Source organism: Paralichthys olivaceus, chromosome 14 (assembly GCF_024713975.1).
Source record: "Paralichthys olivaceus isolate ysfri-2021 chromosome 14, ASM2471397v2, whole genome shotgun sequence".
Classification (NCBI taxonomy): domain Eukaryota; kingdom Metazoa; phylum Chordata; class Actinopteri; order Pleuronectiformes; family Paralichthyidae; genus Paralichthys; species Paralichthys olivaceus.
Window position 1 is genome coordinate 1534144 of NC_091106.1, and position 24969 is coordinate 1559112.

A 24969-nucleotide genomic window follows, 5' to 3' on the forward strand; every position below is an offset into this window, starting at 1 on the left:
ATCAGGCTTGAAAATTATGTCATTTGCTTCTCTTAAAAACTGGGTCACAGCACCTTCATACCCTCTGTAAACTCAGTCATCGTGGGATTATAGAGAGCGTTATAGAGCCCTATAATCTAAACTAGTCATTTTAAAGAACAACAGAATATTTTAGAGAGCGTTGACTAAGCATGACACTGTTCTAAAGCTAAGGATGTGGAAACATGAATGAAGGGCAACAGACTGGGCCCTGAAAGCACATTAGAAACTCTTCAATTCAGCCTCTGCAACTGAGAATGTGTGATCAAATATTGACATTGTACCTAATCTATATTTTACCCAAAATCTTAGAGAGCATGTCACCTGAGCAAACATATTAGCTTTGTTTCAAATTAACATGACATTTGAAATGAATTCTATCCTGGTCCAACAGCTATAGGTTGAAAGTGAATGGCCCCAAAAGAAGGAGATGATTAATCCTTTTTGATGATCATCACATTCCCTCACAGGTCATGATCAATGGCTCAGCTCAGGAATACTGCAGTTATCTCTCCAGGCACAACAAGCTGTCAACAAGCTGTTATTATTTTTAAATTCCTTTCATTGTAACACACTCAGTTTTCTACTGTTGTGTCCTTGGCTCTGCCTTATTTACATGTGCATTGATGTCCGAAAATAAAATGTGTCCTTTGTGGACAGAAGAAAGTGTCGATTTATTTTACATATTATTTCGAGACAAAGAATATGAGCAGATTATCATACATTGATACACCCAGCCAACATTCGTTTGATCGTAGTCAAATGGATTAACTGGAGCACCCACAAGATTCAAGTTCCTCATTAACACAGAAATATCCCCATTTTCATCAGTACTCAATGATAATCATCACTTCAACTCCCTCAGGTTTCCTCCTGCTCTGGTAGATTAGTCGTCGGGCACCATTATACAGTGAGTGTGAGAGTATGACAGGATTAAAATGTCTTCACCATTTTCTGATGGTTAATATGAAAGGCACATTCAAACATAAAAGAAATGTGTTGACTCCCTCCTATTGACTTTCCACCTCCACAAACTCAGGCACCATGTTTTACAGAGTTTCTTTGTCCACTAGGGGACGTCACTCAAACACAGAATGCAACTTCTTGGGGTGCCAGGTAGTGTCTGCTTACCGGGGCTCCAAGACCCCATTCTAGTACCATTACTGACTGAAGGGGTCTTGTCTCAGGTGTCAGTGTTTAAACAAGCAGAGTTTATTTGAGTTTATACCAAAAGAGCAGCAGCAGTGAAGTATAGCTGCATACGCATGTCTGCAGTGAGCAGCTGACAGCCTGTGAGCAGCAGCAGGGAGGTGACTCTCACAGAGCAGCTCGGTGGAGAATAGCTCCTCTATGAACGCCCTTCACACTCACTTGCCTGTGAATCACATTTTCCACCTACAACACACTGGGCCCCTCCGAGGGAACACACGCACTGAACTTTTCTCCCTCACAGTTCCAGAGAGGAGCTGCCCGGTCCGCTCAGAGACACGATGGACTAATGGAAACTTTGGTCCTCTGAAGTTTGTTTTTGTCTTTTTCACGAGACACCATGAGCGCACATCGACCTAATGGCATATTCATTCTTCGATCTCATTTAATCAACAAGCCTGAATGGAGCCGATTGAGTCAGCCGACGTGATCGGTGGTAGTTACTGATGTGCGCTTGGTGATCGCTGGAGAGTATTCGTCCCACTGACATGGATCTCCAGGTGATCGTGTGGCTCTTCTACTGCTTCCTGGTGCCCATCGCGCTGTTAACAGGTAACTTACTCTTTGATTGCTTCAAACACGAAAGTGTTGATAGGAGCATGTGACACAACGAAGCTTCACTTTGACCAACTCCAATTTACACTGAGGCGCCCTGTGCACGCCGTGCGCGCACTGGGTGGTAACTGCTGAAACAGCTGGAAGGAAAAGTGTAAAAAAAACAACAGCTGGAATGTGTCTCTGGTGTGTGGCTGACGTGATAGAGGCAGATCACACCCAGGACACCAGCATTTACAGACTGACATAAACTGCTGCTGTCGCATTGTAAATCTCAGTCCTGTGTGGAGACGATGTTGGTGTCATGTTGTGAAATGCGATAGATCACTGATCTGCGGTTGGAGAATCAGCCGAATGACGTGTTACTCCGAACTGAATCCACAGGTCTGAAGTTATTCTCCACCACGTGTTTTGCCTAAACTGACGAGCAGAGAAACCCTAAACGGACTGATAGCTTAATGAGGTTTGGTGGGGATTACTTGAGCCTCGCCTCAAATAACGCAAACAAGTTCAAATGCTTCCACTCCAAGATGTTTTCTACGTTGATACAAACGAGTGTTCAGAGTAAAGTGTGCTGACACTCAGATTACTCTGAATATTAGTCCTGCCAACTCGACACTGTTTCTCTGAAAGCTTCATTCTTCATATAACTCTAGATAAACACAAGAATGAATCAAGGTAATTACAGGCACAGCCACACTCTTGACTGCCTGTTATTATTTGTGTGTATTATTTCCAGCTGAATTATGTAATTATCTAATAATGACTGAAATCACAATGTAGAATCAAAGGTTCCGTCACACCGGGGTTAGCTTCAGGTTCTATGGTGGAAGGGCCAGAACATGTCTCTCAGGTCAATAAGTGACCTTGTGTCATATTTGACTTAGGGTGAATTCAGCTAATGTGGGACATTTTTGTTGCAATTTTGAATTTTACGACTACACATTATAACTTTCTGTATTCCTCAGACGTTTTCTAACAGCACCAGAAGAAAGAATAGAGCTATCTGGGACACACAGTCACCTTGCTTTATGCACGACAAGCTCAATATTACTAATCTTTTGAAAGCATTATGAAAAAATGACTGAGAAATTGAATAAGAAAATATGATTCATAAAAATGCATTAATTCATATTAACATGTAAAGGTCATATTTCTTTTCATAAGGAAACTATACAATTTATTTAAAACATTCTATTAAAGGTGTATCCCATTAAAAAAAAACACAATCTAAATCTAATACAAATCAATCAACAGCAAGCAGAAATAACAATAACAGTTTATTTATTCAGTAATTCACAGAAATACTAGTTTAGGTGTCCCACATTACCTAATGTCCCAGATTACCCAAATTCACCCTATATTTTACAAATTATTATGATTATGATGACCTTCTATCAGGAAAAAAACTCCTATGAGTTACTTTGTTGCAATGCCACCGTTATAGATGTGGACAGGGTTATAGAAAAAGGCTCCAAAAACCAAGCTAAAAGTCCCAGGCATTGTAAGACATTCAGGGGGGTCCAACATGAAAACCATGTCAGTGGGCAGTAGCATTAAAGATCTGTCAAGCAGTAAACCAACATAATCAAGTTAATTGTGGCAATGATCCACTCTATGTTTAAGAAATAAAGACCTTGTAGAACTTGAGCAGAGGGAGGTCGTTGTCCGCAGCTTTAAGCTTGTTGTTGCTTTGCAGCTTGATTTCATGTTGTCAGAAAATCAGCTGGTTCCACATTAAACAGCTTAGAATTAGGTTTGTTTACTTTTCATGTCCTGAAACGTCTCCCAGAGTGCCTGAAGGTGTTTTTCAAACTCACTAGTATAATCCAATGTCACAGCAGGCTTTTGTTCATACAGAGTAAGAAATGGTCTGTGTAAACCCTTCCCAGTTGCACCTTCCACACCTTCAAATGTTTGCCCTATTGAAAGAAGAGGGCTGAGATGCTTGTTGGGGCCTCAGGACATGAAATTCAGCTCTGAGAGGTGCTTGGTAATATCCACCATGAAAGCCAAACCACACAACCACTTGCCCTCACTGAGTTCCGTGACAGGTTTCCTCTTTGTCTCCATTAATTATTTCACTTCCTCAGCCCCCACCCAGACCGAAAGGAACCTGGGTGCAACACTCGAGTCAACTCTTCCTTACCGCCAACACTGCTGCAACAACCCGCTCGGCGCTCGCGTAGATAAATGCTGCACAACATCAGCATAATATGTCCCCTTCTCACTCGGCGGCACAGGTTCTAGTCCAGGCTCTGGTCATCTCACGCCTAGACTACTGCAACTCCCTCCTGGCTGCATAGTGCTATCCAACCTCTGCAGCTCATCCAAAATGCAGCAGCTCGACTGGTCTTCAACCTGCCTTAGTTCACTCACACTACTCTGCTCCTCCGCTCCCTTCGCTTGTTACCAGTGGCTGCCCACATCCACTTCAAGACACTAGTACTTGCGTACCGTGCTGTGAACGAATCAGGCCCAGTTTACATCCTGGACATGGTTTAACCTTACACCCCAGCCTGTCCACTCCGCTCTGCACCTGCCAATCAGCTTGTTGCTCCGTCACTGTGAGCTAACCACTAAACAAAATCTGATTGCTGTCCTGGCTCCTAAATGATGGAACGAGCTCCCCATTAACATCAGGACAGAAGAAAGTCTACACATATTCCTAGTTTTAAAAACCATGTTAGCATATTTGCCTGACTCTAAAATGCAACTAAAATGTTAAACCAGATATCTGTCCTGTACATGATGAAAGTTATGTTGTGCTTTCTTGATGTCTGGCAGTGGCTTACAGTGTAATGACTTGTATTAAGACTTACAATTATTTGTGTTTAGACCGGTGCAGTTGACCCCCTTTGATGGCCAATCATGGCTTCATCTGTGTTGTTCAGAACAACTAACATCACCTTATAAACTCAGAAACTCCTCCCTCACATCAAACTCCATTGGTTTGTATTTGTTGTAACTGTCTTTTCATCAGGTCACAGAGAGAAAAATGTCTTGTGTCATATCAGCAATCTGTTGTGTAGTCCCAGCTGCCCCATAGCAGCAACTAGGCATCTTCACAGATTACTCATCTGAATGAGGTTATGCAAGCTAAATTGAAATAATCATTTTGACACTGGATGGATTGAATTAATGTCAGCTAGCAAGTGAATTCACTCAAGTGAAAACAACAAGCTGCTGTGTCAAATTCTGTAACCCCGTAGATATTTTCTTTTTCCTGCTGTTCCCCCCCTTCTCTGATTGAGATAATTAAAAAGTTTTTTTGTTAAAGATAAGGTAGGGGGGAAACCTCTTTATATACAGTCTATGGGGGAAAACTTATTGGAAACACAAATTAAGTGGTGGGTTGTTTCTTTACACAGGTTGTTTCTAGCAGTTCTCACTAAAAAGCCATTGACACACCCAGCAGTGAATTGGTGTAGATGGTGTTGAGCGCTTGTCACTCTCAGTTTGGAAGCTACTTTTTCAATAGCATTGTGTTTTGACAGTTTCCGATGTTCTGACGGGAATAACTGCTGTGTAGGAAACACTGTATGAATCACTTTAAGAAAAACTGTTGGTGTTGTGAGAAATGCAGCACTCAAACAATGTCAACTTTTCTTCCAGATGTTAGAAGTCATTTTTGGAATGAACAAATGGTTCTGCTAGAAAATATTTTTTTGAGTTTATTTTCCAGTGATTTAAGTGGTCTGCAGGAATTCTTTCATCTGAACCTCTAAGCTGCTCTGGAGCAGGAAGAGTGTGCAGCAATGCAACATAGGTTACACTGAGTAAAAGTAATCCAGCTTCATTATACTGCAAAGCCTATGTTAAGCACAAAGATAAGAGGGCACACACAGACTTGAATTCATTTCCTGGAAACTTTCTCTAACCATAACGACTGCTTAACCTTTCCCTAACATAAACCACAGATGAAAAAAGCCATCTTTTTCCCAATTAGGGACACAAACACACAAACACACACACATGCACAAACACTCACACACACGCACACACACACACACACACACACACACACACACACACACACACACACACACTACAGGGTGGGTGTATAGCTTCCATTAAAAACACAAGCAGTTTAACCTGTCTTGGCTGTGGGTTTATCTCTACACACCAGTCTGTAGGTTTTGGTGATTGTCATGAGACATGAATTTTGAGAGATAGGGAGAGAGAGGGAGAGAGAGACTCTCGTGACAGGATGACACTAGCTAGAACTTGCAGTGTTCCTTCAACAGTTCACGAGTTTTCACTAAGTTAACGGAAGTAAAATATACCGAAACATTTTAATAAATTATGTCATATTTCACTTCACAGTGTTGTAATAGTGGAAACACTTTTTTAAATGAATGCCTGTAAAGCTTTGCCTTTGTGACCATTTGTTCCTGGCAGTTAAAAACCTGAATATTACACTTGTATGACATTAGATGGGACAAACTCTGTATTTGCTTTGTAAATAGAAAGTTTATATTGCTATCAAACTCCATCTTTGTATCTATTCGCCCATTTCCTTAAACAACTCATCCTGTTAAGAATTATAGCGCTGGAGCCTTTTCCTGCACACTTTTACATGTCACCCCCCAACCACTGTATTAATCAATGGTTGTGTTGACTTGACCTAATACATATAACTACTGTAGTTAACTGTGAATCAGTTTAAAGATGTGTATATTTTAGACAGAGTTGGCAAGTGTACTCACATTCTTTACTTAAAGGTTCAATGTGTAGAATTTAGTGACATTTAGAGGTGAAGTTGCATGTTGCAGTTAAATACTCCTCAGCTCACCCTCCCCTTCCTAACATGAAAGAGAACCTGTGGTGAACTTCACTTGCCATGAAAACTCAAAAGGTTTTAGTTTGTCCAGTTTGGATCACAGTAAAAAAATGGTGGCCTCCACAGAGAGGACCCTCCTCCATGTAAATTCCTTTCACCTAAATCTTACACACTGAACCTTTAAGTACAGTAACAATGTACTTTGTTACTTCCCACCTCTGATTTTTGACTTACGAATATTTCACTGTGGGACAGTTAGATGATATCTGAGTTCTTCAGTGGTAATCTAAATATGAACAATGAATGAATTTGACCTTGAGATGATTCATCCAAATATTTGCTTTATGGGAGGTGGCACTGTGAGGTATAGTTTTGGTTTTAGAAGTGATGAAAAAAAGGAATTGACCATAGGTTGCAGTGCCAATTTAGAATTTTGAGCATTAACTTAATTAATGAATTTAATTGAAAAATGCAGGGTTAAAAGTATAATAAAAAAATTAAACTTTTAAATCAATTCGGTATATTGTAATTTTGTTGATGTGTTTAGCTTCACACTGCATTGTTTGCACTTCTGTTCGTCCTAGAGGGATCACTCACATATGGCTCTCCCTGAGGTTTCTATGTTTTTGTTCCCTGTTCATAGTGTTTTTTGGGTAGTTTGTTCCTTACTCTTGTTGAGCTTTAAGGACAGAGGATGTTGCACCTTGTTAAGCCCTGTGAGACAAATTCAGAGTTACACAAATACATTTGATTGATTGATTGATTGATATTTGATTGATTATTTACAGTAGTGTTATAATATTGAGCAGCTAACAGGCTTGGTGATTAGCCTCTTAGCATCAGCAAGTGAACCAGAGAGCTGTCAGTTTGTTCAAACAGTGGCTAGAAGTTGCAGGTTTGTCAACAGTCACAGTGAATGAATCCTTCCGTTATCTGTAATGTCAATAGATAATGGTTGTTATAACTGGTGTAAGGTGTGTCCTAATTCAGGGGCTGCATCCTTTAGAGGCATGGCCTCCATAGACCATGTAAGCAGGCAGTGATCTAAAAGTTTTAGCACTGAGCTCCATTTGATTTGTCCAGGTCAAGATGTAGAGGCAAATCTGGTCCCTTTTTAAAAAATGATAGAAAGCCCCAACTCTGCCCTCATCAGGAGGTTGATACTGCAACAGGAAGGTGAGCTTTATAGACAGAATAGTTCCCTTCATGGTAACAAATGTACATTTAACTCTCCCTTGTGTTACTATACCAGCATGTGTTGGGTGTGGTTACAGACTAAGTACGTAGCTAGCGGCTGTGGTTAGAGGGAGCAGTCTGGAAAATAGATCTGAGCTTTGATCTTGGGCAGACACAGCTCACGCTCATCTGTACTCAAACTGTGCCCTATGCTTTGTGTTTGAAAATATGGCTGTTCAATTGTTGGCGGACTCATTTCATCTGTGGCTTCATTATCGATATTCTCTAGAATCATTTTCTTTGTGCAAAATTATAATAATATATATAAATAATGCAAACCCAGAGTCTTTGAATACACATGCCAAATTCCAGAAAATCTTCACATAGGACACAAGGGTCCACTGAATGGTTTCATGAGTTCATGAAAATGATGTAAATAATATTTGAAGTCTTCACATCTAAACCCAGCTGAACTTTGGGAGATTTTGAACCTGTGGGAGAATATGTTTTGAGAGAATACTGGTCATTCCTCCAGTACAGTCCAACACACTTCAACGACAATTCCCCCTGAGGAATATCTGTGATTTATGTTGGGCTATATAAGCAAAATGTGACTATTACAAGGAGCACAGCAGCTGTTCTGGGTGCTCAGAGTGGAGCAACGCCTCAGGACTTGTGGCTGTGGCATTTTATATTTGGTTTTAGTGTAGTTTTTCCAATGTTGAGGTTTATTGATTGAGTAGCTGAATAGCGAAGATATTTTGCTATCTATAAATCTGTCGATCGTTTTTAGACTTTACATAAGTGATATTATGATGATTGTATCTTTGTAGATAAAGCAAAGTAGTTCCAATGTAATCTCCCATACATGCAAACATTACAGTGGGACTGTGGTTTTTCCATTGAGATGCCGCCACAATGAAGGCTTCTTAAATTCCACTTGTCATCTAGTATAGATGTAGTGACATAATGTAGTGGATCGGTATTGCTGGTGATGGACAACTTCAATGATGGTGGTTATCCTGTTTCTTAGCCACAATAATTTTCAAATTGTGCCACCTGACTTTACAAGGCCTGTAGGACAACCAAGTGACATTTACACAGGCTTGAGAACAATGTTATGACTGTAAGAACTAAGAAGTGATGTAGCTTACACACAGAAGAATCATTTCACCTCAGTGGGGTTCATAGATTTGAAGGAGACATAAAAGGGAGTTGTACAAAGACACAGTGTAGCCTGTTCTTTGTGTATCAGGAGAGAGAGATGTGGATGTGAATCACTCATATCTAGTAAGAAATAATAACTGGCCTGTTAAAGACAGTTGTGTGTGTTGTGTGTGAGAGTTGCTAAGCCAGTGAGTCAGAGCCATTGCACAGCAGAGCAGTTTAACAAGACTTCATGGCTCAGTGAGAAATACTCAGAGTGTGTGTGAGCTGTGGGGTGTGGGAGGCAGCCAGAGAGAGGAGGAGGAGGATGAGACGTTTTTTCTCTGTTCAGACAGAGGGCAGGGCAGTTTGGTGTTTCATATCAACATCATCAGAAGAATGACTTTAAGCTCCTCTCAAGGTTCTTCCATCCATAGTAAACAGTACAGACTTTCTTGGCTTTGCAGAGCTAAATCAGATTTTCCTACGTGCTGGCTTCTTTTTCCTCTGCAGTTTTTGTTAAAGAGATACTGGTGCATATTTGAGCCAGCATGCAGAGAATGTGGCATGTTTGATGAGTTCAGAGCCAGGACAGTGTCTGCCCCAAGGCTCTGACTGGCCTGTATGTCATGGAGCATTAACTCATGGAATATCTGACCATAAAACTGACTCTGGGAAATGGAGATGACATTTAAATACCAACCAGGACAAAAGTTGTTTAGTTGTCCTCTATACTGAGGTAAGTATGAACAATTATCACAGGTCAGCAGGTTTCTCTTAGTAGTTGTTCAGTATGAGATTAAATCTATGGATCCGAAGTGGACACAAACATCCTTCGATAAAGAATGCCATCTATTGTACTGTACTCTGCTTCCAAAATCCAAGTTGCAATAGACTTCACTGGGTTTTTGTTTGCTGACACTAGCCATATAATATATACGGAGTGGACAGGAGTCCTGCTTCAGCTATCAGAGAGAATGTCTCAGACGTGTGAAAAGCATGGACGTCAGCTCTGTTGTAACAGCAGCTGTCTCTCTCCATCTTATGTCCTCTTTGTCTAATGGGACTTGAGTGTGATGTGTTTTGTCCTGTTTTCTATTTGTGTATTTGTATACTGGTGCCTGTAATTGTTACTTAAACAGCATTCTCTCATGTTATCTATTTGTTTTCTACCTGCATGAGGAAAAGGGTAAATGTAAATGAGCATTCCAGCTAACTCCAGCGAATTTACATTTGTTATTTTGCACAAATCTCATGGAGATTTGTGCAAAATAACAAATAAACTAACAAATATTTTGTTTCTCAGGTAAAAGTCTCTTGTCACGTCTGAGTTTGCGATTTACTGCAAGGACTCGCTGGTACTGAAGTGTTTCTCATGTGACTTGCACATTTATGTGTAGGTGGTATATTAGGTTTAGTGTTTTTTTGAGTCTGTTGGGTGCAAAGTACAGTTCTCTGGTCTGTGTCAGACTTTAATAACCAAACCACACCCATTTTACAGAAGCATACTATACTATGCTGCTTGTTCTTTAATGGTCATCAGGGGCAGAAGCCAATCTCAGCTGATACTGGGCGAGAGGCAGGGTACAGATTGCTGTCTGTTGCAAAGCTTAGTAAAATTATAATTTTGTGTATCAATAGATATTTGGGTAACACTTCATATTAGGGAACAAATATCAACCATTAACTAGTTACTTATTAGCATGGGTATTAGAGGAATGTTGGCTCTTTATTAGTCATTATAAAGCACTTATTAATGCCTTATTCTGAATGACCTTATTCTGCAACTACTCCATTGATTAACAGTTTTCCCTTAATAACCTCCTAATTACTGCTTATTGATGGTAAGTAAGGAAGTTGTTGTACATGAATTACAATCAAGTGCTTGGATATGTTCACTTTGTGTGTTCCCTTATATAAAGTGTTACCGATATTTGTATCACAGTTGTAGTCTCAGTTTCAGAATCGTTGATTCACAGATGTATGAGAAACGAGAAACAATTTTGGCGCGAGTCAGACTTCACTGCTTCACTGTGCTCACTCTGCTTATTATCGTACTCCCTCTTTAACTTGTTCTGCATTAAACCTGTGTTCTCTTCTTTGACCGACTTTGATTGGCTGTGGTTTTTGAAAGACATGAGAATACCTGAGTTTTTTAGTCCTGTGATTCATGGCGTCCTTCTTATCTTTTCTAGCAAAATTTGTATTTTATCTTTTTTTTGCAAATGCAATCAAATCAGTTTTATTTATATAGTGACAGCTCATAGCACAAGTTCTAGATCTGATCTGTGTGGTGCAAACGTTTTACCTTATAATGTTATCATTTACAACATGAGATAAAGAAGAATTATGACAGAAGTAATGTAACGTATAATTGACTTCACCAAATGATCACTATTTCTATAATTTACTTTGGTCATCTTTGTTTAGATGTTGGCCTTTTTGCCTTCGTTGGACAATTATAGTTATTATAAGATACAAACAGCAAACATGGGGTGGTTCAAATCCTGTTCAACATCAGCTCCCTTTAGATTTGTGGCATGTGTGTATGCACTGCATCTTCAACACGGACAATATGATTTGTTCCATTTGTTAGTTTTTTATTGTAATGGGAAAACATATATAGAACACCCTACCACTTTCCTATCCAGCATGAGGGTATAGCCTTACAAATGGTCTTCCCAGAATACATTACTTATACAATTAAAAACATCTGTATTTACAATATAAATGACATAAACATTTCTAAAGAATGAACACCCATGCAATGTAAGTAATGCTGTTGTTTCAGGCCAATTATATTATTTGATGACCTTCCTTTTGGACAACATGCTCTTCGTGAACATAGTGACAGTTGGCTGCAAATGTAGACATTTTCCCTTTGGAATTTTCAGTTGCTCTGCAGTTCAGATTTCTCTGTGATCACTGTCAGTGAGCTGAGGCCTCTGTAATCATCACATACGCATGTGGTGTGTTTGTTTTTACTGTCATGGAAGCTGTGGAAATGAACACAGGGGCCACGGTGGGAACCCTGCAGTTCAGTGTTAACATGCACACAGGGGGCAAATTATTTTAACATCAACTAGCCATAAATTATCCTCAGCAGCGCCATGACACACTGTGTGATCGGCTCTCTGTCTCTCTCTTTCTCTGTGTGTGTGTTTGAGAGAGAGAGAGAGAGAGGTAGAATGAGTGTAAAATACTCATGTCTGTTTGCCCATTTTCTTTCCACAAAAACAGGAAAGCTGGACTGAATGCACTTAAATGAAAATACACAGCGCGAGAGAGAGAGAAAATGTTCCATTCCAAAAAAGCACCTTCATCACATGTAGCCTCTCTTCTCATTTGTGATGAGTTCCACAGCTGACCTGTTGGTTTTTCCAGTGCATGTGGAGTGTGGAACGAAACAGAAATGAACTAGAACTGACTGCAGTATAAGTTTAATTATAAGTGATAAATAATTAGAGGTAAAATGTCTCTCTTGAACAGAGATGATAGATACACTAGTCTCTCTGATACGACTGCTGTTACTGTTATTTTGCCAACCAAGGCTCAGATTACATTTCAGCATGCCTGGGCATTGCCCTGCACATATTCATCATACAGGCTAAGGACCAGAGGAATGTGAAATCCACATTTTCCAGCCAGTTCACGACGTGTTGTAGTTATATATTTTCAATCTTCTCTGCAGGATCCAGAGAAGCATATTCAGTATTTAAGGGAACAATAGGGAACAATCACTTAAAAGCACTTTACGCCACAAGTCACTTTCACTCACACATTAATACAGGCTCTCTACATGTTGCACCTTTTGTAAAGACACATAATTCACTCTGACAGATGTTAGGGATCATTTAAGGTTTAATGTCTTGCCCAAGGACAATTTATCCTGCAGGGGAGCTGGGGATTGAACCACCAACCTATGTGACTGGTTTGTGAACAAGTTGCTGAGCCTGAGCCACAGCTGCCCAGCTTGTTTAGCCCAGCAGCACACCAACACAAATGGAGCTGAAACAATTATCATCGGACACCCTAAACCTCAGCCAATGAATTTGACATTTTTCTCATTACAATACACAAATAGCCTATGTACCTTGAAATTCTGATTGGTCATTGCAATTAGCCCTTCTGCTCCTTGTTAAATGTACCACATTGCACTCAATACCAGTCAGCCCAGTTGAGTGAGTATCTCAAAGGGTACGGGCAGCTGTGGCTGAGGGGTACAGCGGTCGTCCTCTTCACTGGTGTATGTATTGTTTTCTCCTGGTTTTGTGTTGTAGGCTGATTCCTGTAGTGCTCCCTCCTGTGGTTGGGTTCACTAATTCGTTTTGAAGGTAACATGAACCCAAAGGTAAAGAGACTTTGAGACAGTTCACCTACAACAGAACAAAGCTTGCCATAAAACGCTGTCTGTTAACACAAGAGGTTTTTTTCTTTTAAACAAAACACGATCTGTGGAAGATCCTCACTTGATTTGCCTTGAGCCTCATATTAGCGTTTCCCCCATAATTACCATGTAGTCATGCTATCACCCACCTGGGTTGGGTGATCACTGTGACTGTAATTCTTTCTGTGTACTTATAGCAGGAGCACTTTTTAAAAATGTGAATGTGTAACTAGTTTTACAACTTGAACACAAATGGCTCCATTTTTACATTAAGTCAGCCTCGTAAAATATTATTGTGTCCTCAGATTCCGTTTTCTTCGTGGTATGTTGAGATGCCCAATGTTTTTATGGTGCTGACTGCAAGAAGTGGCAGACAGCCAGACAGACTGTGGAGCTGATGTGTCGGGCTGAAATATCTGCTCACAGTTGAGACCTGGAGCCATGGTAAACATTCAAAAATACTGTTACAATCAGGAGAAACGACGACGAGAAAAGCAGGCAGGAGACAAGATGTATCGAGGTCAGTTTGAAAAGTCCTGGAACAGCATTAAACACTCATGAACCAAACTGGGAGGTTGAATGTTAGAGAGCAACGTAACTGATCCACTCTGATTACAGACTGGGAGTAGAGAGGAGGAACGGAGGCACACGCGCACACACGCACGCACGCACGGCACGCACGGCACGCACACACACACACACACACACACTTCCAGTCTCTATAAAGCCTAAATATACAGTAGCTGTTGGTCATGGTGGTGTTGCAGTGAGGTACAGCAGGACAGTGGAATGTGTGTGGAATGAAAGTTTTTAGTTGTGATCAGCTGTTGTATAAATCAGCTGGTAACAAACTCTAACAAAACTCTGTTCATTCTTCAGTGACCCTGAATGCAGCATGACATTGATCTAGCAGGGCAGAGGCTCTATTCCACATCAGTTATGGTTTATGAGAGGCATTCAACCTCTAATGCACTTTACCCAAAACTGTATCTCTGACCTGCTGAGTCCATATGTTCAAGGGTGTAAACTCTCAACTGTGGCATTTGTTTTGCCACTTTTTTATTTTCTCTTTTAAACAGAGCTAATCTCGTTGTCACAGTTCTATCTTATTTGGACCATAATTTGAAACATACACAGAATAATTAAGCCGTTTCTTCCATCATGTCACAAACCAACATGGCTACGCGCACAGCCCACTGTTGCCCTAGGTTACAGCATCTCACATTTTAGGAACAGCTGTATGGCTGTTAAAAGGGAAAGTCCATGTGTCCCCATTTTGATGAGGTGCTGCATCACATCGAATGGTAGTTCTAGTGCAGGGGTATCCAACACGGTGCATGCAGGCACCAGGTCGCCCCCAAGGACCACATGAGTTGCCCACAGGCCTGTTCTAAAAATACTCACCAGTGAGCTGCATCTAAAATGTGATATGCGTTTCTAATTAAATCAAATTATTTATTTTTTATACTGTCAAATTTGTATTCTCATATTGAAGTTGACTATTGACTATGATTTGTTAAAAGGGTTGGTCAGTGGCTAGTGAAAATGGGACATTTTTCTTATGAAATGTTGTAGAATTGATCTGAATTGCTGAGATTAATAAAAATCGGGGGTTGAATATTGATATAATCTGTTCACCACCTTAAGGGAAGTGAATGACTTAACTTAAGTTAATTATTGTGAGAAATCATTAATGTGATCAGTGTCTTCACAAACCTGAGTATCAGTTATCATTAATAATAATATATAACTAAAGGCAAACTGAGCAAATGTATTATTTTAGAAGAGTGTATCAAACTGGTAGCCCTTCATTTGACTCAGTACCCATGAAGTAGCTCTGAGTTTCAAAAAGGTTGGTGACCCCTGATCTATTGTAACTCCACTAAACCACCATAAAAAGGTTCCCAAACACACACACACACACACACCCACCCACACACACACACACTCCGGTGTTAATTGTATTGTAGGGAAATGTGGTTATTTGGTTTTCTATTAATAGATAACCAAAAGTAAATATATACAGCGATAGCGTATATGTGTAGTTGACACCTGTTACAGTCTCAGGCTCTGTGTGTTTAGACATCATGTCTGAAAACACATCAGTCCACCTTACATGCTGAAGTCCAAACACATCAGTGATAGCATGGAACTGCTTGTGAACTGAAACTCATATGTCACCTCAATCTGAAATGATCTGGTTATCAACAAACACCTCTTTTATCATGCCAGAACCTCACAGAGGACAGGAAGTGACAGTAGTGGACCTTAAGTGATACATGACTGAATCAGTCAAATTCATCAGATCATCAAATGCAATTGAAATATTAAAAAAAGTAGTTTCCATTCACTTAACAATCTGTTACATAATCCACATTTAGTATAAAAAACAAGGATGTGCAGAGATCAAATGTTTTTGTTGAGAACACATTGACACAGGCGTCTCTTGAGATTTTTGTCTGTGTCTTCTGTTTGAACTCAAGCTTTTTTCAATAGCTTTCACTTTTCTTTAAGAGTAGAACATGTCCAAAGGTGCATTTGGTTTATGGGCTGCAAAAATAAAACTAAACACAACAATAAATCCACATTTTGCAAATTAACTTCATCCAGGATCCAGTGGACCTTCCTGTTACATCCTATAAGAAAAGTCTTTTGTGTGAATCTTAGTGGCAAATTAGTAAAGATCAATCAAATGTACACTAGTTAAATATGATAAGCTGTCACTGTTCTGATGGGACTCATATTAACTCATAAACTATTCTTTTAGTCACGTCTATTGAATTGAAGAGAATAACTGTGCATTAATTCACAGAAATATGTTATGATCTTAAGCTGCTTTCAGACATGGACTGAACTCCTGACATCCTCTGGATATTCTCCAGTAAGTCCTCTGCTGAGTTCCCTGTGAGCAAGTGGGGGGGTGGGCGGACACAAACACGTGACAGTGGAATTAATAACTTACATCCTGCCCCAACTGAATCATGCAGAGAACCCAGACAGAGAACCTCCCGCTGTTGTGCATGTGTGAAAGTCCAGACCCAATTATCCCGAAGTCTGCAGGTCATGTCTGAAGTTTTGTTCAGTGCAGAGCGCATTGACCGGTGAGCAGACTGAATCAAGTACTCTCAGATTGATATGTGACACCATTATCAAGAAGCATTCGCCGTAAATGACAGCGACGGAAGGAACATGCTTAGAGGAAGTGAGACGGAGATCTGAAATAAAGTGGTGCAACATCTCCTACCACTGTGTGCCACTGAAGACATGTAGAAAAACAAAGCAAACCAGCATGCCATTAAAAATAGCATCTGAATGTTAGAGCTGCAGATGGGACATAAGATACAGACAGGGCAGAGTGGTGTGGAGAGATACAGTAGGTGCTGTGGTTAATGGACGGTGTTATCATGTTTGTCCATAGACATCTTTTTGGGTGTGTTTGATGATTAACAGCAGGGCGGAGCGCCTTTAGTTTCAGCTTGTACTGAGTGTGGGAACTGACATTGTAGTTAAGGACAATAATGTCCTCCCATGACAATTGAATAAGTCAATCTGCAGGGTCAGGCCTGGAACACAACTTCAGTAGAAGTTATGTAAAACCTGCAAACCACACACTGGTTAGATCGTTTGTAACTATTATCTTTAACTATTATTCTAAATTACTTGTGGAGTGTTGATAAACAAATACTCATGCACACCGACGGAATAGTCATCAGGGGCAATTTAGGGCAATTTAGGGTTCAGTGTCTTTTCCAAGGACACTTTGGCCTGGGGACTGGAGGAACTACGTCCTGGGCCACTGCATAAAAATTGATTAAGTTGTTACTGCAGCACTACTATAGCAGATGTCAGTTTTACAACTTCATCTGGTTTAATACTGTCATTCACATTCTCATCTTTCCGCTGCAAACTTCTCACATGTATGTCTAGAATGCACCAAGAGCTAAGGTATGACATCATTGCACAGGAGAACAATGGGCTGTTTGAGCTTCTTGGCTGTGACTGTTGTTGAAGAGGCTCACAGCCTGCAACATACATGCGGCATAAATGGCGTGAGTGACTTGGAATTTCACTCAGATGTCAGATGACCGAAACCATGAGTCACATATAGAAGAGAGGAAATGCTTTCTCCCTGTGAAGGCATTTCACATTAAACACAGTTCAATGCTTCAGCTTAAGAGGATTTACAGGGGTTTCCCTGAATTCTCGAATGGTCTCTATAATGAAGAAAATCAATGAATATTTTCATGAATTAGTATCTGATAAGATGAATTCATTCTCCAGTGACATTTTATCAAATAGGATGTGTTTTTTGTAATGAATTGTAGTAATGTTGTTGAAAAGCAGATTTAAATAAAACTAAATTTGTAAATGTTTGTAGTCACATATCCCAGATTTCTTAAGAACCTGGCAGAATAAATCAAGTGTTTAGTTTTAAAGAGTGTAAGTGTAGCAGGTTACACATGAGAGGAAACTGTGCTGCTGCAGGGCAGTCAGACAGAAAGTTGTGGAAAAATGTCAGGACATTGTTTTATTGAAGTCAATATTTGGTTTAATTTGCCCTGTTTTCACTATCAGTAAAAATATGTTTGAATGCAAGTTTAAATCTGGTGGGAACAGGAAACAAAGGAGAAACAAAGAGAGTGGAATGAGTCAGAGACAGTGGACTCAGAGCAGGAGCAGGAACAGTAGCTGTGCCATCCTGCAGTTTCATTTGTGGTTTTCAGGGTTGGGTTTGTTTGGTTAGTGTTGTTCTACAGATGGCAACAGAACAACCGTTGGCCATAATAAATGACTTCATCAAGAGAATTACTGTTAGATGGACACTCAACAATAGTGTATCTTAATATGTATCTTATTGTCCTCAGCTTTTAAAATGTCTTGACTGGTGTCAGTTTGGGTTCTCGGTGGAAAAAAAGGAGAAAAAACTTAACACACACTGATTTTTCAGGTAGGAAACATGATGGTTACAGTCTGCTGCTGGTTTGATCTCATGCAGTCCTGAAGACAGGAAGGAACACAATATGGTTTATGCTGTAGCAACCAGAGGAAATAACAGTGTGCTTGTGTGTCTGATTCGTTGTCTGTCACATGATGACTCTGCTATAAAGTTATTCAGAGAGAAAGGGACAAGAGGGAGAATGAGCTGGAGCTCAACTGATGTTGACCCTTCTTTTAAAGCTTACCTGAATTATTCAATAGAATAAGTGGATCAAATGAAAAGGTCCACAGATCTTGTACAGACTATACAGACTGCAGAGCACATAAAACTGCTATAGGCTTTAAAAGCAATGGAGCTCCAAATATAAGGTTTGTCCCGTCCAAATATTTCAACTTCAACACAAATGGGTTGAGCAGTCAGCCTGTTCAGTTATTCAGTCATTATGTGTATAAATGAAGATACCCGCCTGATGTTGGCATTCAAAAAAGCTCACTTCAAGGTCAGATGACATCCTTTGAGGATCCAGGAAAGTTCAAAATCTAAAAAGAATATTTATTGTCACGAGTAACAGTTTGGGTTGATGCCAAATTGTTAGCTGACATTGACATTCAAGTTGAGTGATGTCACCCAAGTCAGTATGAATCATCTTCAGGGAAACCCAAATATAGCAGCAAATAACAGCATCATCTTGTGGTTGTTTACATATATCAGGAGCAAATGTAATCCACCATCATCAGTCTTTGCTATTTTTAAATGACGCTTCAGTGAAATAAGCACAGTGCTGCTGCTGTGCATTGTGTTAATGTAGCTACAGCTTGGAGGCTTACATTGTATTTTACATGATGAGATGCTTAATATTGCCATTATTTATGGCAAGCCCTTTTAACATATGATACATTTCACTTAACCATCTGTAATTACATTTTGGTCATCTACTAATACAATATGACTAGTTATCCTTACGACTAGTGTGAATTATAAATCAACATATCTGCAATTGAATTGTGGTGAAAGAGTGTGTGTATTGGGGGACCTTCATACCCTGATAGCTACTGCGCAGACTGTGACTCCAATTGTGATGGTTGCGTTCAGATCCCTGATACTTTGGCTTAATTTGTGAATAGTGGAGGAAGTGGAGATTCATCGTCCATCTTTATATACTCTAGTGACTAGAGTATATAAAGATGGACGATGAACCATAGACTAGAGTCTAGTCTATGGTTTATATACAGTTGAGTGTGTGTGTGTGTGTCCTCATAGTTTTGTGATGTGACCAGGGTTATGTTTTATCCTGTAAGGTGAACAGAGATTCTTTGGGTGATGTGCATTTCAAATAAACCCAAGTTGGGCCAGGTGGCAACTTGTGTTGTTAACCTTCTTTGCACAAACTGAGATCTAAGTAGGCTGAGGTGAATCTACTCCTTTATCCTTGGTGAGCTAATAATGATCACTGCATGTGTTTAACAGGAGGAAATAAGACTTCACTGGTCTTAATATTGCCAGATTGTCTTAATTCCTTCAAGCCAGCAGCACCTCATAAAAACCCTCTTGTTGTACTGTACGTGCAGGAGAATAACATCTGTTCTTAGATGAGAACTCTGCATCAACCCTTCCGTCCCCAGAAACAAACCTGTCTCTATTTAACTGAAGTGCAGCAACAAATACACTTTGTAGAAAAGGAAATGGATCACATCTGTCCAACCTTGGATATCTGAGGATTTATCTAGTGACTAAATCGGAATCTGCAATTTTCAAACTTTTTGTGGGATAATTATGAATCTAAAAAAATATTCTGAAGAGATGATAAGAGTCCAGATGAGGAAGTTAATAAAAATGTGTGGACAGGATGCAAAAAACTAAATGTGAAGTAATCTGCTTAAACAAAATACAAAAACACTTATAGAAAGAAAAGATGAGGCTATTTGGACTGTCAACATATTTATTATACAATTACAAAGTATATAGTAAAAACCTAGGAATATTTATTTAAAATGTTGATGTTCATTATTCAGATGTCTGCTGCTGGGGGCGCAGGATGGAACCAGTGGCTATGCCATGTGTAATTGTGGTCTGACCATACGTATGACCTCTCCTGTCAGACAGCAGATAGAACAGACCTTCACATGGCTGTAAGAAGATGCATCAGAGTAAAGGTCATCATTGGAAACATTGATGTCTTAAGTGGAATACAAAGAAAAGGAATGTGCAGCAAGTCCTCAGTGATGTGTCACATCCTTTCTCTAGTGAATATGAGGTTTTACCATGAGGAAGAAGGTGCAGGTTACAGCTGCTACACTCTGTGACAGAGATCCTATCCAGGATTGCTCTGTTGAACAAACACTTGATGTGATACTTGTCACTCTGTCATCTGGATGTGTTGAGGAGCATTATTTTTTTTGAGGTCTATTTGTCAAAACTGCCACAGGCACAACTACCATTTTTACTCTTTTGAGTGATAGATGTTACCTAAAGTAGAAAGATGAGGAAAACATCAATAAATAGGCTGCATGAGTTAAAAGAAATGTATGTTTAATTTCAAAGAATAAAATGACCAAAATACTATAATAAATGCTGGTGAGCAGCAGACCATGCAAAAACACAGAATTAGAGTGTGCATTCACATCCCCCACACCCTCTACTGTAGCTTTACTCTCTCTTGGGCCAGTGGCAAATCACCAAAATACAGAACCGGGGCAGTCCAGGAAATAACCTCAGTGCTCGGGAAGAAAAGTTCATAGGTGCACTGCTGCGTTTCTGTATCAGTATGAAAAGTCCCTCAAGTCTATTTTCTTAATGAGCGAAACTGCCATAACCATGTGTTGGGCTCTTGGCGCTGCCAATGCACAAGTGACCTACAGTATAATCAATTCTGTTCTTGGTATCCTGTATAAACAATGACAGAGCACTGCAGCTGTTGCTGTCATTATGCTGCCAGTGTAGACACAGTATTCAACAGCAGCAAGAAGGACATACATGGTAGGGAGTAGATTAGAGATTGAGCAGCAGGAGAAAGTAGAGTGAGATGTTGTTCACGTTAAGAATAGTTAAGATTTACATTTAGTCTCTCTGGGTATTTCTTACACAGTCTGAATAACCTGCTCACACTCAGTAGACACTTTAGGAAACAAAACATAAAGATCCCTGAGGTCGGGTTGTTTTACTTTGTCTGATGCATCCAGAGAGCTTTACTGAGATCCAAACTAAGTAAAAATAATTTTATTGTTAAAAAAGGGTCAACTTGTAGCTAGTAAAAAAGTAATAACAAAAAAAATGGTTAAAAGCAGAGCCTCCCACTATTGAGGAATGGATAGATGTGGTCTATGAGATCTAGAATATGGAAAAGTTGTCTTTCTCCCTCAAATTGCGAAAAGATAACTTTATCAGATCTGGTCAAAATGGACTGAGTATGTAAAAGCTGTACGATCGGACTTCATATGATTTGGTAATGATATTTTGCCCCAGTGTCCTTTTTAGACATTTGTTTTAATTTCATTTACTTTAGTTTTATCTATGGGTCTCTAACTCATACATCTTTCCCTCACTCATATTGTATGTGTTGCTGGGAAGATAACAGGTAACAAGCTTCCCAGTTCGGTTTTGTTTAAAAATGCAAAATGCTGGATATGGAATGTTGTAAGAAAATGTGTGCAATTGCAATTGTAATGCCTGGTATTTTTCAATTAAAAAAAACAAAAAAAGCACCACCCACGTAACATCAACTTTATCAATTATCATGATCACATAATCATAAATTATATATACAATTATGAATGATAAAAAACACCAACAAATAACGATACCAGATCAAAACAAACCATATAATATTTGACATCAATTAAATAGAATACATTCATTGCTGTTATTCAAAATGTTCTCATTCCAAAACAACAAATCTGGTCTTTTTTCAGTCTCCAGTTGTATATTTATAAGCTCATGACTGGTTCATACCTCAAATACATGTTTCTCTTAAGATCAGGATTATTAAGACGCCACTTGTCATACATGCAGACGCAGATACATGTGTGAATTTATGTCTGAATAATTGCTGTGCTTTGATTCGATTGTTTGTTGTCTTGCAGCTTCTCTTTTTCGCTACAACATCCTGTCTCTGGTGTATTTCCTCTACCTGCTGTTGCTGCCGTGGTTCCTGTGTCCTAATAAACACACAATCCGAGGTAAGCCCATCTGTCTATGTATTGTTATGGCATTTTACACCCATTTGTCTTCCTTGGACTGCAGGGTTTTCAAATTATTGGTTATAATAGTCCTGGGGGCAATTTCTCTCCTGTGTCCTGTAATCAACTGTACATATATAATTCAATTCAATTTTATTTGTATAGCGCCAAATCATAATATACATTATCTCAAGGCACTTTTCATAGAAGGCCAAGACCTTAAAAGGTGATATGAGTTTAAGGTAGCAAAGAGAACATTTTCCACTGGGCAGGAGGTACTCTGCGTTGTAGTTCTACCTCTGTAGCTGACAGGAGAAGTGAATATTCAGTGATGGCGTTCATCCACCAGCAGCAGTTGTCATATATCTGCTCTTTGAAGATTTTCAATGGGATTAAGGTTACATTTCATTTTATCAGGGAAAATGAAAGGGGTGAGTTCAACAGTGGGTGGTGATTGGGGAACATTAGTAATAGCTTTGAATGGAAATTAAGAGGTTTAATTTTAAGTGTGACTGTAACACCCAGTGGTGGAGGAAGTACTCAAAGTGTTTACTCAAGTAAAAGTACCACATCAAGTTTTAAGACACAAGTAAAAGTGTTTTCAGAGTATAGCATTTTTCCTAATGAGAATACTACATCTTCATGGCTGAGTCTCGGGAGTGGCCTCTTCCAAATCCATTCTATGTGTTTCTTCTTCACCATGCGGGCTACTGCTGCTACTGCAGTTTACTACTGCGGCGCCTGCTCTGACTGAATCAGTGGACCAATTCCCCTCTCGTTATTGATTACATTAAAAAATGTTAAAACAATTTGAACATTTGTTGCAATGCAGTGAAAAAAATGTAGTGGATTAGATTGTGCAAACATTTGCTGATAGATGTAGTGAAGTAAAAGTGAAAAGTGCTTTGTTACATCCAATCACTGGAAACACTGTCAGACAGTTTGCAGAGTATGTGATTGTTAGTTCACCATGTTTTTGTCCAGATTAAATGTTTTACATGGAAGAAATGGAATGATCCCAGCAGTTCTCTGTTCCGGGTGGATATGTACTCAGCAATGGATACGTTATATAAATACTTACTCATAGAAACATAAATAGCCTGCACGGCATCTGAAAGGTCAGAGCTTCAATGCTCATAGACAGATGATGGGACCCTGGGCTTTGATGCTGGTAGGAGACTAATTATTGATAATCTGACACCGTACCCACCTAAACAAAACCAATATAAATGTATATTACCGATGTTATGATTGATCATAATGTATGTAATGGCTGGATCTTTCAACAAATCCAAAATTCTGTCTCTCAAGGAGGGTGTGTCTTAAGTATGAAATGTAAAAATGAAGGGATGAAAAGGAAGTGTAACTGTGGATTGTCTCACGTGAACCTACCTCAACAGTCAGTATTGGTGTATCTGGTAACCAGGACAGAGAATATTTTATACCTGTCTACATGGGATGTAATGGGCTGTGACATCAACTGTAAGAACCTATAGCTGTGTCAAAATACATCAGACATTAAAGGGATAGTTCACTGAAGAATGAAATTTCACTCATTATGCCAGTGGAGGGGTGGGTGAAGTGTTTGATTCCACAAAACACTTTGTTGCAGCAGAATCCAATACAGTTGAAGTCAATGGTGTGTCCTTCAGACGTAATAAAACAACACAAAAACACAACACCTCCATACTGCTCCTGTGCTGTGTCTGCAAGCCCCGCCATTCGTATTCAACTCAAAATCATTCACACTGTGTTTTAAGCCTAAAAGTCCATAGGAAGTGGTTAAGCTAGCAGCCATAGCCACACTATGGTGTGTCCAAGGGCCCACGCGCTCCATCTTGTACTGCTTATTGTACATTTAGTCACATTTTATTTTATGTTTTCTGTCTGTTCTTTTAGCCACAAACAGCTAATGAAAGTGTGTGTTTTCCTCTACTTATAGAGGACCATTTTAAGCATAGACACTTTACTGAGTGACAACATTTTGGGCTGTCTGACTTTTTCAAAGGGCTGTTTGAGGGTTAAGTTTAGTTTGCATGGTTAAGGTTAGGGTTAAGGTTAGGGTAAGGGGCTAGGGAATGCGTTATGCCAATTAGTGTTTTCACAGAGATAGATGTACAGACGTGTGTGAGTTATTCTTGAATATGCCTCAGTACATAACTGGGGGTCAAACAAGATGGGATTCTTTTTCACTACTGTTAAAACACTCTCTATTAATAGAGACCTATTTTTGCATTAGTTTGTACCACCCGGAGAGGAAACTGTGTGTTTACAGCTGTTTGCTTAAGTTCGTGCAAGTGGTCACACTGCCTCTTCTTGTTCCAACAAAGTTCCAAAGTTTCCATTAATAATTACCTCGATGCTGACAAGAAAAATCCTGATCTTTAGTCCTAGTTAGTAGTAGGACAAAAGTAATTAGCCCTCTTTACTAGTCCTCTCCTCTGTCTCTGTTAATGACACTTTTTATGATCCAATGATCAAAATGTGTGGAGAGGCTTTTATTTTGGTGGGAGAGTGGGTAAAGTTAAAGGTGTGCAGGGGTGGGGGTGGGGGGCAGAGGGGAGATCCCCAAATGGAAAAC

At 39.6% G+C, this 24969-nt stretch overlaps 1 protein-coding gene across 1 annotated transcript in view; it reads left to right on the top strand.

Moving 5' to 3' along the window:
* Window positions 1-1395: 1395 nt before the first annotated feature.
* Window positions 1396-24969, top strand: part of piezo1 (piezo type mechanosensitive ion channel component 1 (Er blood group)) — a 76283-nt gene continuing 52709 nt past the window's right edge. Inside the window, exons 1-2 of the mRNA XM_020103574.2 lie at window positions 1396-1779; window positions 22293-22388. Of these exons, the coding sequence (XP_019959133.2) occupies window positions 1716-1779; window positions 22293-22388 (160 nt within the window). The 5' untranslated portion in view covers window positions 1396-1715. The remainder of the gene's footprint in view (window positions 1780-22292; window positions 22389-24969) is intronic.